General features: G+C 37.1%; 2 protein-coding genes across 3 annotated transcripts in view; both read left to right on the top strand.

Annotated features, from left to right (window-relative positions):
• LOC128236227 (neurogenic locus notch homolog protein 1-like) overlaps positions 1-4724 on the top strand; it is a 29112-nt gene extending 24388 nt beyond the window's left edge. Inside the window, exon 11 of the mRNA XM_052951108.1 lies at positions 4576-4724. Coding sequence (XP_052807068.1) covers positions 4576-4607 — 32 coding nt within the window. The 3' untranslated portion in view covers positions 4608-4724. The remainder of the gene's footprint in view (positions 1-4575) is intronic.
• A 5908-nt stretch (positions 4725-10632) lies between these two features.
• LOC128233796 (ceramide synthase 2-like) lies at positions 10633-25570 on the top strand. 2 transcript variants are annotated; one of them, XM_052947648.1, is made up of 11 exons: positions 10633-10872; positions 13066-13319; positions 14407-14533; positions 17125-17231; positions 17842-17899; positions 18299-18349; positions 20104-20196; positions 21562-21690; positions 22307-22413; positions 22836-23004; positions 23878-25570. In XM_052947648.1, exons 2-11 carry the CDS (start codon positions 13117-13119, stop codon positions 24004-24006), a joined length of 1173 nt encoding a protein of 390 aa, XP_052803608.1. In that variant the 5' UTR covers positions 10633-10872; positions 13066-13116; the 3' UTR covers positions 24007-25570. The 2 variants fall into 2 exon arrangements, with proteins under 2 accessions (XP_052803608.1, XP_052803609.1); XM_052947649.1 differs by lacking the exon at positions 10633-10872 and adding an exon at positions 11254-11508.
• Positions 25571-26156: the final 586 nt, after the last annotated feature.

Raw genomic sequence — 26156 nt, forward strand, 5'->3', positions numbered from 1 at the left:
AAATCCATTTATAGTTCGTCATTTGCAATCCAACCAATCAGCGCCAAGACTTACGAAGAATTTAATATATACCCTCAATTCATTAATTGCCAGTATAATGGTGGTGGTCCAGAATCGTTGTATGTTGGGTATGACCTTTTTTATAATGATAAGAATATGATTACATTTGTATTTGCAAAGAGATATTTTTCTCCCACCTCAGATAAGTAGATCCATTAAATTAACCATGCTAGAAATTCTTATCATGCCCACGGGCGAAGATAAAATGCCCGTATGGAACTTCTTTTTAATGGTCGCAACATTGTAATTACCTCCCTTGTTGAAGACTGTCGTCTGTAGCGCATCATGGAAACCTTGTCTTGTGGCAATATTTAGAACGCTAGTTAATTATTTCTCGCTTCAAATGTCACCAGAAAACAATTTTCACGCACCTTTCAAGAAATAATGCTTCACTCTTCTTAGAACTATTTAAAGACCGATTAGGTTATTTACATACTCTGAATCACTGCGCGAATATCCATGACAACCACGACTTATCGCATATCCGTACGCAATTATTTTCACTAAGCACTAAAGAGTTCCAGCAAAAAAATACATTTTTACTTAATTTTGTTTAACTGAGATGGGAGAAAAAGTATCTACCATAGCCGCTCGTGTAAGATAGGTTCATCCCGACCCTCGCTCAGGGTGTTTTGCGGAAACTCGGTAAACCTCGTTTCCGCAAAACACCCTACGCTCGGGTCGGAATGCACCTATCTTACACTCTCGGCCATGGAAGATACTTATAAGCACCTGCTAGTGCAAGGCGGCAGGATTAAACTCAGTAATACTATAAATTAACGGGCTGAATGTTGCGTTAAATAATGTTGTATATTTTGCTCATTTGCATTGAATAAATATTGATTGTTTTTTTCTTTGAGGTCGGCTATATTCTAACGAAAACATGCCACGTATTGTCCAAGCATTTGAGTCGTAATCGATGTCGTTGCCTGTGTGCAAAAACTGAAGCCTTGGCCACAATTCTAAAACCATTAAAGATGACCAATTGAATATTTATATGAATAAATAAAAAGACAGGCTCGGAAGTCGAAATTTATTCATAATCCCATTTAATTATATTAAAAAAAACTAGGGGTGCAAGTCAAGGATTGTTATGTAGCGCCTTGGAACGGTCAGTAAAATGTAAATTTACTGGGGGTTTAAACCACTTTGAGTGCACAACTTCACTCTTATCCAAATATTCTCGAATAAAGCAAACCGTAGATGGTAAACTTGATATACACGTTGCCTTAGACAATACCCGCATGTATAACACGAATGTTAACTCGGGCTTTAACATGTTTTCCCTTTTTGCCGCTTTGATCGATATACAATAGCCGGGCGTTTGCTTGGGCTATTGTTTATAACAGAAAGACAGTGAGATTATTTCGGCTTGTACAATGTACATCACAACAACACATATTTTTCTAATAATCAATGTGAATGTGTATGCAAAAAATCACACAATGTTGTACAAACGAGTATATATATATATCACAACACCTGAAAAGGTTAAGTCGTTAACAACGTGTATGTCATGGCCATTATAAGTCTATCTTTCATTGGGCAGTAGCCAGTCTTCTTCGTTACGAAACACTATAATTTTGGTTTGTCAGTACATTTATTATATGCCTATCAATTTCCTTTTCCATATCCGACAGTGACAATACAGCACGCCGTTTTGAAAAATCCGTATCACCATACTGTCGTTTTCTAATTCCGTATCATGCGAGTAACATGTGTAGTCTCAGAACTTAAAACCAAAAAACTGGTAAAACCTGTCAACTTTTATATAGAATACATAAAATTATCTAGCTTTACTCACCCTCCAGAAGCATCTAATAATTCAGGAACATGGTTCTTCAAAGAAACATGAGGATAAGCACGAAGCATAGAACACTTCCAATCTATCTAGACGACTGTAGATGTTTGCCATTTCGAAGTTCATAAATTAGAATTATCATAAACATGAGCAGTTCGGTGTGTAGACATGAATCCGTCTCGACCTGCGATCTCGACGGATACGTGTTTACACACCGAACGAGACGTGATACGGGTCATAATATACCCAATGTATTAGCTTTTAATACTTACGTTTAGCAGTAATTTGCTTTATTATCAAAATGGGTTTTAATTTTACAGATTTGCCCACAATTGTCGTGTCATCAGCAATTAATGATAAAATTAATTAAGATAATCTAAGTGTATTCCGGAGTTAATATTATTTTGCACCATGAATGTGAAAGCAGCGTTGACCCACAATCATTCTGTAAAATATTCATCATTATTATCTAACCTAAGTTGAATCTCCAACATTCTATAACATAAGTTAACCTCCATCATTCTGTTACCTACGTTGAACCTCCATTATTATGTTACCTTCGTTGAACCTCCATCATTCTGTTACCTACGTTGAACATCCATTATTATGTTACCTTCGTTGAACCTCAATCATTATTTTACCTTCGTTGAACATCCATTATGATGTAACCTTCGTTGAACCTCAATCATTATTTTACCTTCGTTGAACCTCTATCATTCTTTAACCTTCGCTGACTCACCATTTGACTTTTACTCATGTTGAGCCACAATTATTCTGTAACATACGCTCATCCATCATTGATTTTAGATCATCAATCTGTAACTTTCGTTGTCCCATCTTTCACTAACTTGAGTGAAACCTCGTCCATCAACCACAATGGTGTAGCCTACGTTGATCCTTATCATTCTGATACCTACGTTGAGCCTCCATCATTCTTTAACCTACGTTGAGCCTCCATCATTCTGTAACCTACGTTGAGCCTCCATCATTCTGTAACCTACGTTGAGCCTCCATCATTCTGTAACCTACGTTGAGCCTCCATCATTCTGTAACCTACGTTGAGCCTCCATCATTCTGTAACCTACGTTGAGCCTCCATCATTCTGTAACCAACGTTGAGCCTCCATCATTCTGTAACCATCGTTGAGCCTCCATCATTCTGTAACCATCGTTGAGCCTCCATCATTCTGTAACCTACGTTGAGCCTCCATCATTCTGTAACCTACGTTGATCCTCCATCATTCTTTAACTTACGTTGAGCCTCCATCATTCTGTAACCTACATTGAGCCTCCTTCATTCTGTAACCTACGTTGAGCCTCTATCATTCTGTAACCTACATTGAGCCTCCATCATTCTGTAACCTACATTGAGCCTCTATCATTCCGTAACCTACATTGAGCCTCCATCATTCTGTCTACATTGAGCCTCTATCATTCTGTAACCTACATTGAGCCTCTATCATTCCGTAACCTACGTTGAGCCTCCATCATTCTCTAACCTACGTTGAGCCTCCATCATTCTCTAACCTACATTGAGCCTCTATCATTCTGTAACCTACATTGAGCCTCTATCATTCCGTAACCTACATTGAGCCTCTATCATTCTGTCTACATTGAGCCTCTATCATTCTGTAACCTACATTGAGCCTCTATCATTCTTTAACCTACATTGAGCCTCCATCATTCTGTAACCTACATTGAGCCTCCATCATTCTGTAACCTACATTGAGCCTCTATCATTCTGTAACCTACATTGAGCCTCTATCATTCTGTAACCTACATTGAGCCTCTATCATTCTGTAACCTACATTGAGCCTCTATCATTCTTTAACCTACATTGAGCCTCTATCATTCTGTAACCTACATTGAGCCTCCATCATTCTTTAACCTATTTCGAGCCTCTATCATTCTGTAACCTACATTGAGCCTATATCATTCTGTAACCTACATTGAGCCTCCATCCTACATTGAGCCTCCATCATTCTTTAACCTACGTTGAGTCTCCATCATTCTTTAACCTACGTTGAGCCTCCATCATTCTTTAACATACGTTGAGCCTCTATCATTCTGTAACCTACATTGATCCTCTATCATTCTGTAACCTACGTTGAGCCTCCATCATTCTGTAACCATCGTTGAGCCTCCATCATTCTGTAACCTACGTTGAGCCTTAATCATTCTGTAACCTACGTTGAGCCTATATCATTCTGTAACCTACGTTGAGCCTCCATCATTCTGTAACCTACGTTGAGCCTCCATCATTCTGTAACCTACGTTGAGCCTTAATCATTCTGTAACCTACGTTGAGCCTCCATCATTCTTTAACCTACGTTGAGCCTCCATCATTCTGTAACCTACGTTGAGCCTCCATCATTCTGTAACCTACGTTGAGCCTCCTTCATTCTGTAATATTCGTTGAGCCTCCCTCATTCTGTAACATACGTTGATACTTCATCATTTTGATTAACAATTTCTGTAACCTATGTCTTTTAGCATTATTCGTAGTTGTTTTCTGTTAGTTTTGCTTTAGTCTTCAACCTACCTTAGCACACCAGCAATCTGCACCATGTTGTTTAACACCTTAAGTATGTTCAGAAATTACAGTATGTCTGTACTCTTGTTGTGTTATTTCGGATTATCCGAGAAGGCTTATTTTCGACTTTAGATTTTTGATGCCTATTTAATTGATTCCTTATAATATGTTTGCTATTCCAGGCTTTCCTACTACCACGGGAACTACAACTTAATAACATTCCGAGTGTCATCCAACCAAACAAATTTGAAATATATTCATCTACCAATGAACCCTGGCTTTATATTTGTTGATTGATGTTGTTTTAAAAACGATGAAGGCTTGAATTCAACTTGTGATTTGTTATTCAAATATAACAACAAAAAGTTATGTTCTGGTCGAGGGTACCTTACAACGAAAGACCGATGGTTTTGAAATTTATTTACTAAATATACATTAGTTTGGCATTTCAGCTGGGTGTGATTATGTTAGTTTTATGTGTTTTATTGTTAAATGTGTTTGGTAACTCGAAGTCATTCATTTAAAGAGATCAGACAACAGATGATACAAAACTCGGTAAATACAGTATATCTCCAAAACAAGTCTATAATTGTCCATGCGATGTTGCTAACTAATCTGAGTTTCCCCGTTCAACAAAAGCGCATAATGGTTTCCCAGTTGAAATCATAGCTGTTTATGAGTAAATATAAATATACTAACCTTTTTTTTACTTACTGGGATTTACGTGGCAGACGACCCAAGTAAATTTCGAATTGGATAAATGCGCAAAAACTGCGATAGATGCATGTGTCGAAAGCGTTGTGATATACCAGTAAGTAAGATTCAATGCGTTGTACACAACCTTTACAATATAGATGGTGCAAACACTGCCACCATCTGCACCTTTTCCTCCTGGGGCTCCATCCGACGAGATGGTACCATTCACAAGCAGGTAACTGGACACCTTAAGTTTAACAAAGCCTCCCCCATTTCCTCCGTCTTCAAACTGTACATTGCCTCCTCGATTACCACGATGGGATGGCTTGTACAGTCTACCGTAGTATTTACCTCCCCATACATGCATAGCATTCCCTCCCATATCAGCTGCATAGGGGATTACCTTCTCAAGCACTGTAAGAGCCCCCATGTTAACGGCAATATGACCACCGCTTCTTGCATTGGCATCACACTCACTTGAAGGTCTACCAGTGGCCTCCATTGAATCCAAACCTTTAAGGGCAACACTGCAGATAACATAGATATTCACCAGCCCCACCGCCTTCTGTCAATGAATCTTCCCAGGATGATCTCATGATTCCGCCTAAAATGAGCTCATTTGTCTGTATGTATATGTAACAACAACCCTTTCCACCTTGTCAACCCGAGGCCCTCCAGTGAGTGTAGATTTTACGAAATGGCACAGAAACATCTTATATCCATTAATTACCACCCACACCTCCAGCTGATGTGTTAGGCCCACCATTCTTGCCAATACCATGAGCAGTAATTGGGAACAGTGTGTCATCTTTTGCTGCTCATCAATTGTCGCTTAAAGCTGCTTCTCGTTTACTGCCACCTGGTTGACAAAGTTTGATTCTATGACGACTATCCGTTTTAGCTCCTCCAGGGTCCCTATTATCAACTTGAGACCACCAAGGCATCAGGTATAAGAAAGTGTGATAGAGACCAGTGTGTAACTGCCTGGCTCACGTGTGAGTCTGTATTCTCCATTGGCATATGAGGAGATACAGCTTGTCAGGAGCCCTGCAATAGTGCCTCCATTTTCCAAAACCAGGTTGTTAAATGTACATGCCCCCTTGACGTTCAGTGTCAGTCCGTCCACAGAGAGTATCACGTGAAAGGATGTTTTATTCACCAATCTCAACGTTGATGGTTGTAATAAACTCCCCAATGACCCTTTCACCACTGCAGCCCTGACCTTATTTTGGTCAGTCACATGAAGAGTTACGGTTGTGTCTCCAGTTATTTCAGCCATTCTTAGCTCTCTGTCTGCATCTTCGAATATGGCATTGGCATACCCGGAGAGTGTGAGCACTTTGTATGTGAAATCTTCATTAGCAGGGTGGACTCCACTAATGTTTGTGTTTGTCTGTTTCTGTACGTAGCTGTTCAGATCCCCTTCATTGTGCCCAGGTTGTGGTTATTGTCGCCTCCATGGACAGTAGCCTCACCAGTGAAGGTTTATTGTGAAGTTACAATGATGAAGATCCTCCCTCCAGCTCCAACCCCTCCATATCCAAGGCCTGTCCCTACATTAGCCTTGAAATCAGTTGAAATGTTGAAATCAGAATGATGCATGCATTTCCCCTACTGAGCGAGTTACCCCCACACACGCACGCACGCACGCACGCACGCACGCACGCACACACACACACACACACTGAGCTCCATGAACAGTCGAGTGGTGTCGTACGCGAGCCCACCAAATACGCTAGAACTGTGGGTGCCCCATGGCCCCATGGGGAGAACCCCAGCCACCCCACAAGAGCTCCAAAAAAGTAATACCCCGGATTTCATTGGTTGTCACTTAATCCCGATTACTTACATCATTTATTATAAATATTAAATGTATACTTTTTGAGAAATTTTATATCAAACAAGAATAGTGAATTAACAATCACAGATTATTTTAACGGTGCATGAATATAAATATAATGCAAAGCATGTCTGGATGATAGCATCTTTTAAGCAGTTGGATTTTGTTTGGTGCGTTTGGAGCCTCATCGATTGAAAGCTTGGGTCCCCAAGGCAACTAAATGGGGGCATTTGTACACAAAGTTTCCATGTTTTCGAAAGTACGTAAGGAAGGTCGTGAACAAAATTCAATAGTTTGAAGGAATATAAAAAAAATGGAAAAAACATGGAAACAATAAAAGTGACACTCGTTTTTAAAATGTAACACATGTATATCAATCATATGTTGAGTGATAAACCTTTAACAACTTAATAATAATACTAAATAATGCATTTATGGGAAATATTAATTACATGTTCTGATAACAAGATTGTAACCATGTACTTAATAGCTGAAAACGCACAAATATTAAGTTCTTGGAGGGTCTTAAACGATTCACATAATCAACTGTCGTCTCATCAGGTAGGAAATACCGTACTTTCTGCCCTTTTCTTTTAAATCAAAAACGGTATTCTTCATAAGAACCATTGTTTTCGATATTTATTCATCCTTTTCGGTAAATTAAAACTAGTGTATTAGTTGTGGCTCATCTTTTATGGGAGTAAGAGTGCATATTTAACTGAGGAATAATTTCATACTTTATCCAAACGATTAAGAGTTGTCCGGATAGCGTAGTGACTAGTGGTTAACGCACTCACTTCTCACAAAGTCCTCACGGGTCCATTCCCGGCCTGAGTGCATTTGAATTTTGTTTGTGGTCACTAAGCCGGACAAGTGGGTTTTCTCTGGTTACTCCGGTTTTCCCCAGAACACAAGACCAAACTCTTGCTTAAACATCGGGCCAGCGAGAATTATCAATATAATGTTGTTATACCGTTTTTCACAATCGTTGTAAAATAAATGGGCCTTACCTAGTATGTCCCCGGGTAGCTGGGGCATTTGGCGGGGATTTTACCGGCAGTTTGTCCTCGCATGATGGGGATTTTACCTGGGATTTGCTGGACCGAAAGTCAAAGTCCACGCTATTCCCCGGACCTGGGGGCGTGGTTACAATTGACTGGTGCATTATGAAGCATACGTGAAAATGTGGCTGAACTTATTTAAACTTTATTTAATTTTACAACGATTGTGAAACAAGCTATTACAACTTATATTAATCACTCTCGTTGGCACGATGTTGCGCGAGAGTGTGGTATTGTGTTGTGGGGGAAACCGGAGTACCCGGAGAAAACCCACTTGTCCGGCTTGGTGACCACTAATCAAACTCACATGCGCCCAGGCCGGGAATCGAACCCGGGTCGCCTTGGTGAGAAGCGAGTGTGCTAACCACTGCGCTAACCGGACACCACATGATACTGGCTGAACTTGCATTTCCTGTTCGACTAAAAATACAATATGTTGTACTTGGAATGATACTAAATTGAATTTTACACATTTATGCCGCTTATTACCCGAGATCTCCTTGCCGATGCAAGTAAACAATGTAAATTTTAATAAATCGGAAGTGGAATCGAAAGCATGTCTCCTGTAATACCCGAAACGGTCATTTTAGGAAGTAAAATTGCACCTTCGAAATTATTAGTAAGTTTTCTTGTCTTTCTTTATTGTCTATTATCCAGTTTATTGGCTTAATGCTATGAAAGTAAGAATTTATTTAACTAGTTCTAAGACTTGCCCAGTCCATTAATACATTACGATAACCGGTGGATGAAGTAACACGTTAAATATTACATAATTTTCATATGAAGCAGCTGCATTGAGCTCACAGCAGTAAAGGTGTGTGAGTTATTTTTTTGGACACAACATGATACTGACAGCAGACATAACAAATCATTGTCAAACAAACATTTACAAAATCGAGAACAAATATATGTTCTTGTTAAATATCTTCAAAACATTTATATTATTGATTTATTATCTATATATATTTAGATTTGGTACCTTAAGGGAACACAATATAGCTTGATGCAAAAAAGAGTTATGCTAATTAATTATATGTAAAGCTAATTTGACATTCCCTGTGCATTCCATGTTCATTCTCTGTTCATTCTCTGTGCATTCCGTATTCATTCTCTGTACATTCACTGTACATTCCATGTCCATCCCCTGCGCATTCACTGTACATTCCATGTCCATCCCCTGTACATTCCCTGTTCATTCCGTGTTCATTCTCTGTGCATTCCCTGTGCATTCCGTGTTCATTTTCTGTCCATTCTCTGTGCATTCATCGTGCAGTCCCTTTACCCTGTTCCTTTAATGTACATACCATGTTCATTCTCTGTTCATTCTCTGTGCATTCCCTCTGTATTCCGTGTTCATTCTCTGTACATTCCTTGTGCAGTCCCTTTTTGTATTTCCCTGTACATTCCCAGTGCATTCACTGTGCATATCCCGTTGAATCTTTGTGTATTCTCTGTTCATTCCCTGTGCTTTCTCCATGTGTATTCCCTGTGCATCCCCTGTGCATTTCACGTGCTTTCGACGGGCCTTCGATGTGCATTCCCTGTTCATTCACTGTGTATTTCCTGTGCCTTTAGTATGCATACCCTTTGCATACCCTGTGTCTACCCTGTTAATTCCTTGTGCCTTCCCTGTGAATTTCCTTTGCATCCCCTGTGCATCTTTTGTGCATTCACTGTACATTCCATGTCCATCCCCTGTACATTCACTGTACATTCCATGTCCATCCCCTGTGCATTCACTGGGCATTGTGCATTCACTGTTTATTCCATGTTTATTTAGCGCATGTATCAATATTTACTTGAAATTTTAATAAGACGAAGAGAGTAAATAAAGTTATTTGTCGTTTAGTCTTAAACAAGTCCGTGTTACGAATTAAACAAACTTAACATATGAATGATCAAACAAATCTACTTTTTAATGTTAATAAAAGCAACATGTTATGGGTTCTCATATCGTATTTAGTTTTGTTAAAGGGTGATAGTTCGTTTTTACCAACATCTTTTTTTTAGTCCAGCATTTGAGGAATGATTATTTCTTCTTCTATTGACACATATGCCATAATTTTATGACCGGGTCACGATCAAGGATGCCAGAAATATCCAATAAGTTGAGGCATAAGTATGCATAACACTTAAAGATGCACTCTCACTCCCAAATAAGATTCACCAAAATTAATTCAATAATTTCAACATACCAAAAAGAATCAATAAGTGTCGAAAACAACGATTTTAATGAAGGATACCGAGTATAATTTTGAAGAAAGGTGCAGAAAACACGGTATTTCTACCTTATGAGAAAATAAAATCATTTAATATTTGTGCGTTTATAGCTATTAAATACACGGTTACAATCTTGCTATCAGTAATTCATATTTTCCTTAAATGCATTATTTAGTAAGTTTATCACTCAAAAATTATGTTTTGTATACATGTGTATGTATTTATTTTGAATAAGAGTGTCACCTTAACGACTGAAAGTTTTACCCCGAGATAAGACATTGACTACCATAATATAACCGAAAAATGATACCAAAGTCGTGAGTCGCCCTTTAATCGTACGATATTTAAGTTTGTTTCGGTATGACGCGCATGGCCCGATATTTTTTCTATTGTCATTATCTGTTTCGTTTTGTATAGGCCTGTAAGATCATTGGTGACAGTAGGCCTAGGTGATAGCACAGACAATAAAAATGATATTGAATTAATATCCTGCTGCAATTATACAATCTTGCGATCGTGGAGTATATTGCTGCATGGTTTTTTTAGCTTAAAGGTCTAAACGTGATATACCCGGTGTTAAAATTAGATAGTGTATAGACCAGGCTCTGTTTAAGGTAACCGAGTGCGGTTTATGTATTTGGAAAAGGATTCTGCAACTTTGGGTAAGATAGTTACTTTGCTATGTTTTCATCATATGCTTTCATTTATTCATCTAAGTGTATATATAATGCGATACGTATACATATGTTTATTATTTAGTATGTGCATTTGTAATGTTTCAAATCTGAATATGATTCATATAGCTTTGATTTAAACTTATCGTACCCCGTTTTTAACAGTAATATGTACTTGACTGACGCTATGTTCGTTTCTTACTATGATAATTACTGTCCATTCATGTAAATCGATTTAAGAAGGCTATAGCGATAACATGGTTCAGTGCACACCAGGCTGTAATGATTTACAGCGAATGTATTTGAAACTTTGTCAAAGTTGTGTTTTTTCTTAAATCAAATAAACAAGATAAGATCAAATTGAGGCTATAAACACATGTTCATGCATTTTATACGGTTTAAATTTACGCTCAAGTGATCAATTTACCTGTATAAAGTTTACCTGTGTTCAAATTGAAAGTAGACAATTGTTCATTAAATTAATATTATCACAAAAGATTTGGTTTATCAGTCCTTAAGCATATAAGCTATAAGCTTTAGCTATGCAATTGAACAAAAACTGTTGACTCGTCAATTATTGGAAGAAAGTTAGAGAAGGAACACCAGAAACTTCAAAATCAGAAGGTAAACAAATAATATGCATTTCACCATTCCAATAAAGCAAGGGCATGTTTAACCTCTTACCTCAGTAATTCCCTTATGTACCATTTCGCGAAATATCAAGCTTAGAATTATTGTAATGTTTGAATTTGAGTCTGTAAAAATGCCTCTTTTATAAGGTTGAAATACACGGTGCAATGAAAATCAGACTTTCGGAGTGAAAACTTACCATTTGCACAAACTATCAGAAACATGCTTAATTAAAAAAATGTGTCGATAAAACGGAATGTGTTGGAGTACGTTTCTTATATTAGCCGTATTTGTAGTTAAAAAAATCAGTTTCTACGTGCAGTCAACCTTAGGTTCATTAAGCATGTTCTGGTACTTACATGCTTAAAATTTTGGCAGGGTGATTTTGTGATACTCACAATAATATTAACAATTTATAGCCCGAAACGGTGCGTTCTGAGCGTATTTTATTACATTTTTCTCCGATATTGACATTAAACGTGAATATTGACGATTTATTTTATTATTATTATTAAATATTATTTATTTTTTATTTATTTATTATTATTTATTTTATTTATTTTTTTTTGGGGGGGGGGGGAGGAGGGGGGTGCAGCCAACACTCCGCCCGAATCAGTCAGTGGGTATATGGTTATTAATTCAAAGATGCGATGAAAATATGTATCATTCCGAAATTAAGAATAGGTTTTTGTTCATTAAGGGGTATTCGTGAAATTTAATCGTAAATTTCCGGCGCAGTTTTAGGAAATGGCAATATGAACCATTTGATGTAGATATTTTATGTTAACGTATTATGTTACTCACTGGGCTTTTAGCAATGGTTAAAGGTTGTTAGTATGTTCTCACAAACTTACAGTGTGTGTCGCATTACCAATTATTTTGTGTTAAGTTCATACTCATAACCTTTAACCTTTAACAGTTCTACATCATGTTGTGAAAACTACCTACTATTTTTTTACTTCTGCTTAACCCGATTAAAATGAAATTAACGTATTAAACTGAAGTAAACTGCCTCCTCATTTGACAAAATTTTATGTTGACCACTAACATGGTGTTGGTGCTCTGAACATTTCCCATGTACTTCTATGCACTATGATATATCTAGAGCAGATTTTAATATAAACATCTGGTATTATGATAATCTTTTATCAAATAAAATAATCGGGCGGACTATAAAGTCATGAACAGGAATGACATTTTTATAAGTATGACAAATAAAACATGTTTCAATGTTAAAAATAATACTTTCTTTGCAAAAGCGAGATTACAAACAAGGGAGAACGAACAAAACGCAAGCGTACTGTGCAATGAAGCTATATCGTAAAATGCACTTACGGTATATCTCAGTTGGTTTAACCAAATCTTTATTACGTTTATCAACAATGCAGCAATAGAAATCAATACGAAGTATAAACCAGATTACGTTCAAATTGCCATAAATTTATAGATAATTCTGGCTTAATACATTGCAATTGTACGTGTAGCTGAGAATAAAGGCTGAAAATGTTTCCAGCTCCAACAATTAACATTATTTCAATTTCATTCTTACAGAACAACTACCACTAACAGTGAACACGACAGCACTGTGCATCAATATTGATCATGGCGTCGTTCCTGTCAGACGCCTACGATTTGTTTTGGGACGAACGCTGGTGGTTTGGATCCAAGATAAATGGAACAAAATATGGCTGGAAGGACCTTGAGAATACTCCAGGATCGGACGTGTATTTTCCAAAGAGTGTGGATCTACATGGGGCCATTCTTCTTGGGGTATTCATAGTGGTGCTCCGATATTTCCTTGACAAGTAAGCTGTAATATATTATTTGAATAACCCGAATTGTGGGAAAAGGTAAAACTCTTGTGTAAAATAAAAAAAAACTCTAGAAAATAAAATAAAAACGCTATGTAGCTTCGAAATGTTAAGCACGTGAACGGAGAATAGCAGAACAAAACATGAGCTTATTTCGCATTATGCAACAAGGTATCTTGTCAAACGAATATGTACATGTAAACACAATATTCCTGCAGGTGATCATGATGGCAAGTTAGTCAATATCAATAACATTTCTAGTATGGCAAAGGAATAAAGAGAATGTGCACGAATAGCAATATTGTGAATACTGGTAGATGTAGCGTACGAACCAGCCGCGCGGATAGCTCAGCTGGTTAGTGTTCCGGTGGCCGTGGGTTCGCGCCCCACACCGGACGCACTTTTCCTCTAGGTTTACTATAATGGTGGCGGTAGTATATGGTATGAGTGCCTCTGTCGGCATAAAAGGTTAATGGGGGAGGAGTGTAGTGTGTGTGTGGGGGTAGGAACGTGTGTGGGTAGGAACCAGCCGCCCAGTTAGCTCAGCTGGTAAGAGCTCCGTGCAAGTGTTCCGGGGGTCTAGTGTTCGAGCCCCACTTCGGGTGCACTTTTCCTCCCAGGGTTACTTTATATATTTAATAAAGATATTTGATAAGATATATTATGAAAAAAAGCGATTGGTTAATGGTTATAACAATGATTTTACGATTCAAACTGATTAACAAGAATATTATACTATTTGCATTGTGTCAAGAATTTACATAAATTAACAATATATGGTTTGTTTATACTATTATCAAATAAATAAACACACATTGTTTAAAGGCGAAAAAAACTAAGAAAACCTTTCTAAATTACATGCTTAATTTTCTGCAAATATTTTCTCTCGCTTTGTGCAAACATTAAAAACAGTTGATGGTGTGCACAATAAAGAATGCTTTTATGGAATAAGTGCATATCGACAGAGAATCGTGCAGACTCCTGGGAGTTTCTACTCGCACATTTCCCGATGTGTTATTTTTTCCCTGTCCATATATTTCCTCTGCCCATATCATTTGTACATGGGTTGTATCATTTTCAGATATGTAATATATCCCCTGGGGTATTATCTGGGTATCAAGAGGAAACGGCCGCTGAATCTGCCAACAATCCCGGCCCTAGAAACTCTATACAAACATAAAGTTAAACCGGACAGCAGGGTGCTACAGGTAAACAACAATGTTCAATTATGTATGATGTATACTTAATATTTGTTTTAAACCTTTGAATAGGACAATTAGTGTTGGCGCATTCGACGTATCGATTGTTGGCTTGGTCGTGGATGTTTGCTGTTCAGAGCGATCATAGTTGATCGAGTTCAGTACACATAAACTTAGAATATGAATGTAGTATTGATTCGCGATTAAATAGGCACGAATTGACACCTTTTAAGCACAGATTTCATTGTAATTTCGTTTCAATGTATCTGGTATGTAATTATAAAAACGTTTAAACTAAATCTGGTGATCTCCGCGTTCGATAATTAACAAATCCGGCAAGCAAATTAAGCCATCCATCAGCTTTTAACTTTAACTGTTTACTTTAAACATACAATCAAATGTTCGTGATATATTAGATGAATCAGACGTATATGTACAAGTTACAAATGCAATGTCGTTATAGAATAATCTATAACTAGAATGAAATTACAGCAAAGAGACAAAAGTATGAAATGTATCTTGAAACACTATCCCATATACACCGTAAAAATGACACGTATATTTTAAGAGGTCAAAAATAAGGTGTTTCCGTGGCAAAAAGTTTCGTGTCATTAATTTTAATCGTAAAGAGAATTGTTGGTTGTACAGGGGGAAAAGTATGCAAAAACTGTGAAAGATACATGTGTCGTAATCGATATGAAATATCAATTTGTTAGATTCAATGCGTGGTACACAACGATAACAGTATTATTTAAGTTGTTGTCAATTTGATTTTGCTCTAAGCATTTGTATCATCTGGTGTCTAGTCCCTTTAACATACACAATGTGCCCGGGGCTTGGGGCGTGGCCTTACGGTCAATGTTTTGAACATGGATACACCAAATCATTTCCAACTTGCCATATTACTGTCATGTTCTGTTGTGTTTGTGGACATTCAAGGTACTTGATACGTTTACAGCTCTCACTTCCGCTTAGAGCTGTCAGATTCCCTACACGCGATCGTTCCACATTATCACCTTTAGTGCATTAAGCAAATAGCTGCTTTTATTGTATGACCTATAGATGATCCAGTCTCTTATTGATCCAGACAGTCAACGACGAGGACGCATCTCGGTTAATATGACTTTCTGCAAGTGAATATTAGATTATATTCAATGGCGTATTGATGTGATGACATTGTTACTCCTGGGAGAGGATACTTGACAAATTGCTGTATCAGCCTATTACGTTTTAAGTCTTGTTCAACGGATGCTCTTGCACAATCTTCTTTAATTATAATACATGTTTGAACATCCATTCGTACGAACATTTTAAATATCGAAAACCCGTGCATAGCTTTTGTCTTTAAATTATTATTGAGGAAGACATAGTTGTGAAAATATTCTTGGTGAACCACTTTGCCTACAGTTCCATTTACACCAGCGGACCCAGGGGGTCGCACCCTGAAACAAAAGTAATCAACTTCGCCCAAAATGCACATTTTCGGACTAAAATATGTTATTATTTTCTTGGGACATTACCCCTTAACCCCCCTGCCAACTTTTTAAACCAATTAAAAAATCGTTTCTGAGGGGCGGGGGGGGGGGGCGGGGGGGGGCGCAAGAAAAGAGGTTACGCATACGCCCCCACCCCCACAATTAAGGCCTCCTCTAACGCAAAATCTTGCATAAATGTTTTAATTGATGAACTTGTAATGTCGCTTCATGCTAGTAGGATCATTTAATACGATGATGTTTTGAATGTTAGATGTCCGCTTTTATATTGAATATTTGTGACATTCATCCTGATTTATTCTATTTGAAAGCAGGTAAAATGTCTCAAATCTATTCACTTTAGAAACGTAACACCTTGTATCTGGATAATAAAAATGTGCCTTTTTATCATTATCACACGACACATGAAAACATAGTATCAATGTTATTTGCCGCAGAATGTTAAACCAGGGATCGACGTATTCCACCAGCGTTTTCGTTCTAATCTTGTATGTCAATCTATAATTGTATACGCGTATAGTAGGTACCAGTCATGAATCTTGTGCATAATAACAGACTGTTTTGATGTTTTGAATAATAAACCCTAATATATACTTCTCTGCTTTAAACATTCGCCTCTCAGATATTGTAACTTGACCTGCTATTTTACTAGACGTCGTGTTAAAGCTGCACTCTCACAGATTTGCCGTCTTTACAAGTGTTTTTTTTTTTTTTTTTTTTTTTTTTTTTGTCCTGGAACGAGCCAATATATGCGAAAATTCATGTAGACCAGTCATATACGACTGCTGCCAAAACATTAGATTACAGATTTTTTTATTTAAGTACAAAAATTGATGTTTTATGCATTTTTCTTGAACCGTTAGTAAAGGCTTTAGCCATAAAACATTTATTTTGGAACGGAAATATGAAAATCTGCGATCTGATCTTTTGTTAGCAGTTTTTTATCACTGGTTTGCAGATATTTACGCAAAATTTTGCTCATTCCTAGAAACAAAAAATGAAAAAGTTGTAAAAACGGTAAATCTGTGAGAGTGCAGCTTTAACTAAATATATCATTTTCTTTATAAACATTCCACATTATTGCTCATAAAATGTTCACTTTTTCAGGGTCTTTCAAAGCAATTAGACATGTCAGAGAACAGCATACAGAAATGGTTCCGTATCCGTCAGAAGATAGACAGAGTACCTATGATCAAGAAATTTGCTGATTGCTGGTAGGCAAATAGTACTTTTACTAGTCGCCACGATTGTTTTTTCAACATGCCGAGATTGTTTCGCGAGCAGGGGAGGAGGGTTCAATTAATCAATTCGATTGTTCAACCTTATGCTTTCCGTAACATAATATTATCAACTAATTGTTTAAGTAACAATTGGCAATTGGTCAATAAACTTAAGTTTTAAATTTTCAGGGAGATAAAATGGCAGGTCAAAAACATAATGTATTAAAACTTGCACATTGTTGTAAACGCACTTTGCTCATAGCTTTTACATTCTTTTCAAATCATTTAATGTTTTCATTTAGTGTTTCATGATTTGTTTAAATGTAGTATATAATGCCCTTATTTTGATGTACTGTAACAGTCGAACCCGATTGGGTCGAACTCCCAGGGACCGGCGAAAGTACCCCAAGCCTCGGATAATTCGAGCCAAGCAGAAATGCTGACCTTCAGTATATAAAGAAATCGGTCTTTTATCTCCAGTTCGAGCCAACGAAGAATTCGAGCCAAACGAGTTCGAGCCAACGGGGTTCGACTGTATTGGGTGACAAGGCATAATAGCAATAAATTGGTTGTCTAATACCGTACGTGTTTTCCTCTATTTCAGTTCCCACTTCATCTTCTACAGCATCGCCTTCATTTACGGATTAGTGGTTTTATGGGATGTAAGTTATCCTTATTGTTAATTACTTCAGCTGTTAAAACAGCCTTGTTAGGTATATGGTTACTCAAGAAAGAAGATCATTTGTAGGTATGCATTGTTTCATTAAAACCGCAAAATATATGTGGTAATTATGGCTTCATTACAAGAATCTTCCATGGCCGAGAGTGTAAGATAGGTTCATCCCGACCCGAGCGTAGGGTGTTTTGCGGAAATGAGGTTTGCCGAGCTTTACGGTCGTTTGATGTTACTCCAGACTATTGACAAATCAGGTGGCTAGATTTCCAATAAAAATATAAATCAGTTATCTTTGTCAACATCTGTTTTCGATAAAAAGTTTCAACGTCGGTTCTAACCTTTATACAAATATATAAACCATTCTTTTTATTTGTTTGTTTTTTAGAAAACGTGGCTATGGGAAACTGGGAATTTTTTCCCTGGATGGCCTAAACAGGTACTTCCGCTTCGTTAGTTTAATCACTTTCGCAAGATAACCTAAAATATTTTGAATAGAGATTCAAAGATAAACTAGGTTTAATCTGATTATTTAATATGTATGCTTTGTGACCTTGTAAGTCTCTCGTGCACAATGCCTGTCAGCTCTAAACCTCGTTCCTCTAACCAGGATCCTCCATCCCCTAACCAGGATCCTCCTTTCACTAACTATGGCCCTCTTTCCTCTGATAAGGGTCCTTTTTCCTCTGATAAGGGTCCTGTTTCCTCTGATAAGGGTCCTCATTCTTCTAATTAGGGTCCCCATTTCTCTAATTATGGTCATCTTTCCTCTAATCAGTATCATCTTTCCTCTAATTAGGGTCTTCTTCCCTCTAATCAGGGTCCCCATCTTCTTGTTCTGGTCCTCCTTCCTCTAATCAGGGTCCTCCTTCCTCTAATCAGGGTACTTGTCTCTGTAATAAGAGTCCTCGTTCCTCTAATCAGGTTCCTCGTTCCTCTAACCAGGATCCTCCTTCCTCTAACCAGGATCCGCCTTCCTCTAACCAGGATCCGCCTTCCGATTATGATGATCCTCCTTCCTCTGATGGTGGTCCTCCTTCCTCCTATCAGGGTCCTTTTTCCTCTAATCAGGGTCCTCTTTCCTCTAAACAGGTTTCTCGTTCCTCTTACCACGATCTTCCTTCCTCTAATGATGGTCCTCCTTCTTCTTATCAGTGTCCCCATTCCTCTAATCAGTGTCCTCGTTCCTCTCACCAGGATCCTCCTTCTTCTATTGATGGTCCTCATTCCTCGGGATCCTCGTTCCTATAATTTGGGTCATCTTTCCTCTAATCAGGGTTGTCGTTCCTCTAACCAGAATCGTCCTTCCCCTAATTAATGTCATCCTTTCTCTTATCAAGGTTCTCCTTTCTCGAATCAAGGTCCTCCTTTCTCGATTCAAGGTCTTCCTTTCTCTAATGAACGTCCTCCTTTCTCTAATCACTGCTCTTCTTTCTCTAATCAATGTCCTCCTTTCTGTAACAAATGCCTCCCTGTCTCTAGTCACGATCCTCGATCCTCTTATCAGGGTTCTCATTCCTCTTATAAGGGTCCTCTCTCTCTAATCAGGGTCCCCGTTCCTATTACCAGGATCCTTTCTCCTTAATGAATAAAACGTTCCCCTGATCAATGTCCTCCTTCCCCTTACCAGGTTTCTCGTTCCTCTTATCAAGGTCCTTGTTCTTCTAATCAAGTTCCTCCTTACACAAATCAAGGTCCCCCTTCCTCTTTTTAAGGTGCTCATTTCTCGAATGAAGGTCCTCGTTGCTCTAATCAGGGTCATCGTTCCTCTTATCATGGTCCTCGTTCCTCTTATCAGGGCCCTCGCTCCTCTTATCATGGTCCTCGTTCTTCTTATCAAGGTCATCGTTCCTCTTATCAAGGTCATCGTTTCTCTAATCAAGGTCCTCGTTCCTCTGTTCATAATCCTCGTTTCTCTAATCAATATCCTTCTTTCTCTGATCAAGGTACTCATCTCTCTATTCAAGATCCTCGTTCCTCGAATGAAGGTCCTCGTTCCTCTTTTCAGGGTTCTCGTTTCTCTAATCAGGTTCTATATTTATCGTGTTTCTATTATATTATTTAAGTGACACTACGAAATAAATTCATGGCAGACAGAATGTACTTCTTAAAATACCTTATCGATTTTTTTCGCACAACACATATACAAGTCACTGATCAATAACCTTAGTATAAACTTTATTTATCTTTCAGCACGTTGTTCCAGAACTTTACTATTATTACCAGATGGAGCTTGGGTTTTACTGGGGACTTATATTCACCTTATGCTTTGACCACAGACGTAAGGTAATATTCGCATTGTAGATTGAACGACCTTGTCGTTTAACGAAACTATTTTATACATGACTGGTTTGTAGATATGATCAGGAAACTTAGCACATGAAACAGGAAGGTATTTTTGCAGTCTTTCTCCACAGGGGGTACAGCCGTCTGTTTCAATTTGTTTTCCCTATAAATCATCGTTCTTCAGTTCAAGTTTCTAAACTCTACATTGACATGTGATAAGGTTTAAGGTATAATGTTCAATCTATTGTTTTGACAAAATAAAAGTCCTTTTTACTAGGGATGTAAACGAATGGCAAAATTGATATTCGAATATTTGGTAATTCTTTCGAACGAATATTCGAATATTCGATTACCAAACTACATCTTTTAAAAGTTGTAGTAAACTGTTATAATATTCGCTAAAGTAATAGCCGTGGCCTTTTAGTTCTACCTTGTCGTAACCACTACACGCGGCGGACCCTGAATCTCACTTAATGAGCCTCTAAAATTCCTCTTTTTTAAAAAAGACAAAAGGTAATACATTATGATAAAATAAATCATATTCCTCTGCCTTCATATTTGTAAACAACGTGAACTTAGATGGATTTCTGGTCAAATGGCGTTATACGCCAATGGTGGGTCTTTCCGTAGGACGAACATCCTCGTTCTGGGATTGACCTCTACTAAAAATATGGAAAAAAACAAACCAACTCGGGAACTAGTTAATTCCTTAATTGGTAGAGGCATTTAAAGTTACCGAAACTATTTGGATTTTTGTGTCACTTGTCTTACAACCAGTTATTGTTAAATTACGGGGACTTTTTATAGTACCCTACGATATGTCCCTAAATGACATATGACGCGTGTATAGCGTATTGTCATCACATTAACACCTCAGGTATTATGGGACAATCGTTGTAAAACAAAGAAAAACGTTTTTACTGAAGAACTTAGTATGCTTGCAGACCAGGTTATTGTATTGATTCACAATATATTATTATTAATAACCTCGAAGATCGTCGATCGGCCTGATTGTTCAAAACTATGTTAAAGTATGTATATACATCCAAAAGTGTATATGTCGATTGTGTATCTGTGTATATTGTTATGGCTGGTACACATATGTATATACATCCAAAAGTGTATATGTCGATTGTGTATCTGTATACAATGTATATATTCATCCAATAGTGTCAACGTCAATTTTGTATCTGTGTATATTGTTGTGGCTGGCACACACATGTATTTACATCCAATAGTGTATTTGACGATAATGTATCTGTGTATATTGAAATGGCCAGTGGCCTTATAGCGAATAAATGATTGTCATTGCCATTTCCATACATATGTATCCACTTCTAATACTAATATTTTCATTCTTTGCAGGACTTTATGGAGATGATAATTCATCATATTGCTACAATGTTCCTCATTTACTTCTCGTGGCAAATTAACTTCGTGCGAACTGGGTCGTTAGTTCTGTTTGTCCACGATGCTGCTGATCCTTGGCTCGCGGTAAGTATGAGATTTTGTTGCCAGTTAAGACAAAGTTTAGAAATAGTGTAAACTCGTAAACCGACGCTTGGTGGCATTTACAGTGTTGCTTTTACCACTTTTGTCAATGAACAGCGTAAATCTAACGAGGCTGCTATTTACGTTTTGTGTATCGTATGTTCCTGCCTGATCCTTTATCCAGATTGATTACTTAAGAATGAAATTATAAAAAAAAACACGCCTGTATTGCTTCTAGATACGGTACTTTTAGTTCCTGATATACTTTTTTAACATCAATTAGAATTGAAAGTAGCGATATCCACTATGTTTTAAGTATAAGTGTAGATCGGTACTAACAGTACTTGTTTCATTTAGAGCTGAACTATAATTCGTGGGGTGAATGTCAGAAGATGTTAAAACCGTCTATATTTCAATGTCCGTAAGTTACTTGCTTCTGGCATTAACCGACGTACTCGTGTTTAAAGCCGTACTCTCACAGATCGACAAAAAATGTTTTCAAAACGGTCAATCTTTGAGAGAGTAGCTTTAATGTTGCCAAGATGAAAAACATTATCTTTTATTTAAGAATTGTTTTGACCGATGATATTTGCTCAACGTTATGCTGTTATTTTTTCAGCTGAGTAAGGCAACAGATTATTTGAAATGGGATTCTGCCAAGACTGTTTGTTTTGTCACTTTCCTGGTTGTGTGGATATCAACTCGGCTGGTTTATTTCCCGTTCTGGTACGTGTTTGAATTGTCATATAGCGTAAACTATATTACAAGAAATACTCATTGAAACATCTAGTTTTAATGGCAAGATATCGATGATAATTGATTGTTACAGTGTAGGATCGTAATGCATTTTACCGAGTGAGTACCAAAAGTTATATTTCACGAGTGGCGCACTTTCGATGGTCTAGAGGTGAAATATATATTGCGATCTTACACTGAAACAAACATTTTTTTCTTCTATTTATTATATGCCTAAATCGGAGTTAAAAGTCATTAAGTTACACTTTTTTCACGAGTTTAATTTATTCCAGAACAAACACAAACGTCAGATATTATTACAGCTATTTAAAAGGAACACCATTTTACAAATGAAAGTATTGTATTCTTTAAAATTTTCAGTGTTGGTTATTAATTTTATTTTATTGTTTCAGGGTTTTACATGCTACAACTTTCGGGAATTTCCGTGAAGGTCAACTTGAACAATATTTTCCTGTATATTTCGTCTGTAATGTACTATTGTACACCCTTATGGTTTTACATCTATTTTGGAGCTATAGTATTGGAAAAATCGCGTTCAAGACTTTGGAAGCGAATGGGGAGGTATGTATGACTAATGATTTTGTTTTACTTTTGTTACTTTATTCTGTCAAGGGCCTTAAAACTTGGTGTTTAAAAAGAGAATACCTTGCAGACGCCAAAATCGAGGTAGTTCTTTCAACCAGTGTAAAGGGGAATCTAGCCACCTTTATGTGGTAGTGGTCGTGGTGGTCATTTATACTCGCACTCGGGTAAGGCCCTTTCGGCGTGTGCATCGATAAAATTGTTAGTCATATTTGTTTTTTGGAGCATATAGGACAGACAGATTGTACCCCTGTTTAAAGAGCTACCATGTACGTGCACAAGATTGCACTGTCAAACGAGACCCCCCCCCCCCCCATTTAACGTCCCTGTCGGAAGACGATTAGCATTTCGTCTTCATGGTGCGGCGAGGAATCGAACCAGCGACCCTGGCTTGGCAGTCAAGTGTGTAATTACTAGACCATGTATCAGCCACCTTTAGTGGGCAAAGATAGCTGAAAAACTATCTCAGTCTCAACACCATACATCTATTCCATTTATTAAAGAAAGTTACAATCATCTTCAAAATATCTTCACCACCCAACATCAATAACAAGCAGGTCCATCAATATTCATTCAAACATAGTATCACCCAACCACGAACTATTTTTCTCGCAACCACGAACTATTTTTCAACTTAAAGCTCTTTTGAACACTTTCAGCGTTAAAAGCTACACTATTTAATTGTGTTTTGGTATACCAGAGAACATATCACATGATAATATAATTACATATAATAAATATCTTTGTAATTGCTAGTATCATGTAGTGACACACACGAAACTCACACATCAGATGCCTTTATTTTTTCATCTTACATTTTAATTATCGATATTGTTGTGTTATGTGTTTCAGATAAAAGACATCAGAAGTGATTTTGAGAACGATTCCGATTTCGAAAAGAAGTCGTGCAATGTGCATACGACTAACGACTGCAATGGAAATGCACACGATCCATGTAGCAATGGAAATGTCCATTCCTGATTGTACACTAAAATAGACAACACAATATTTATCACATGCTATACCTTGTTCTTGGCTTCGTGTAACAATCACGTATTGTTCTGTTTTACACATGTGTAATGTAGCAATATCACTCCGCACGTGTGCACACAATTTAGTTTGACTTGCTTTACTGGTAGTATTCAAGAAAAGCATAATTATGTTTATTTATCATTTCGTTTTTAAGTCGACTATTCGAAGAATAATGGAGGGCCAAACTTATCGCTTCGGCGTTGGCGTCCGGTTAAAGTTTTAGGGCAAGTTGGCATTTCCAGTTATAACTCCAATTTCCTTCGTTCAATTCACTTCATACTTTACACAGTTGTTTATGATCACACAATCAGATTATATAACTATATATCACCCCAAATATAAATTATGGTCCAGCAACTTAAGTGAACGTTTTAGGGTACGTTGTGTCTGGTTCAAGTATTAGGGCAAGATGTGATATTCACTGATAACTACAATACTCTTTATTCAATAACTGCATACCTAACACAATTGTTAACGACTATTATACGATTAGGTTACACAACTCCATGTTTTCCTTAATACAAATTATGGCCCTTGATCAAATTTGGATAAAGTTTTTGTGCAACTTAGTATTTTAACTGAGATGTCAATACCGTTCATTCAATGTACTTCAATCCTGACACAGTTGTTCACCGCCACAAAACCATAAGGCCGGGTTTGAACTCAGACCTCAAACGCCATTCATTCAATGGAGTTTATGCGTCACACAGTGATTACGACCAGCTTACAACTGTGTTACATAACACCGTATTATCCTTTATACATATTATTGCCCTTGATCGACTTAAAATTTGGTTAAAATTCAAGGGCAAACTTGAGTTTTGAACTCAGATCTCAAATACCGTTCATTTAGTGGACTGCATACATGTGTTCATGGCTATCACATTATTAGGTTACATAACTCATTCGATAAGGTTTCATTACTCATTCAATGGTTCAGTTCACATGGATTATTTTACTTATATGCTTGATGTTTTAGTCATAAATAATGTTGCCATGTTTTATACATTTTATATAGAAACAAATCTATCTATATATCTAACTCCATATCAACATTATTACAAATGATGGCCCTTGTTAAGACTTTTTTTACTTTTTATATTGTTAATTTTTGACACTTTTTTGGATTGTTTTGACAGGAAATACAAAACAATACAGCGTCCAATTTTAAGGCAAAGCGTCGTGTAGTTAAGAAGGCTTTCCTCAGCTATGATTGTGATACAGGTTTATTTGAATCAAGTAGTTAGCTTTATTTAAATTATCAGATGAAACCGTGATACTTTATTTGTTTATTTGTTGAAAAAGATTGTAAAAATCTTTATTCTTTTTGTATTTAATCAGAAAAAGACATCATAAACATACTACAAAATAACGACGTCACCGGATGTGAGTTCACATTGAAAAGAAAGGAAATATTGAGTATTTAGTCTCGTTTCCTGATATATCCTGAATATGCACCCAATTTGGAATGTAGTCTATTTATTATGCCAAATATTAAACACGTTTTCCCTTACATCTTCATTTCAGTTATTTACCTTTAAAAGTCGCATCAGCTGCAAGAAATGTGACATACACTTTTTTTTACTTACATACAGCGTATACATGTACGAGTATGGTGTAAAACTATTCTGTTTCGCATTATATTTCACTTAGAAGCTATCAGATTATTAATCAAGTAGATGGTCGGGTTGGCGTACCTGCTAGTAACAACCCGTACGGTAACAAGATGCGATAACAAACTGGACCCAATACTAAAGTCAAATTTCAATCTAAATCTTTACTCATTTAACCAAATAACATGAAAAATTATTTAAACTTATGTCGTTTTTCACACCTTAATATAAACGCATTCTCTTACAGTATATTGAGATTGAGATTGAGATTTCGTTTCAGTATTTTGTGATATTGAAGCCTGTTTTCTAATCCTCACTGAGGTATACACTTAATGCACTAAAGCAGGCCTTGTTTTGATACTTATTGGTCTCAGATAAGGCGCTCGGGTCAAATGATAAAGAAAGGATGATGCCGATTCAAAGAAACTGGATTTGAATAAAAAATACTCCGTTTCTAAATACTTCGTTTCTAAATACTCCGTTTCT

The sequence above is a fragment of the Mya arenaria genome, chromosome 5, assembly GCF_026914265.1.
Source record: "Mya arenaria isolate MELC-2E11 chromosome 5, ASM2691426v1".
Lineage (NCBI taxonomy): Eukaryota > Metazoa > Mollusca > Bivalvia > Myida > Myidae > Mya > Mya arenaria.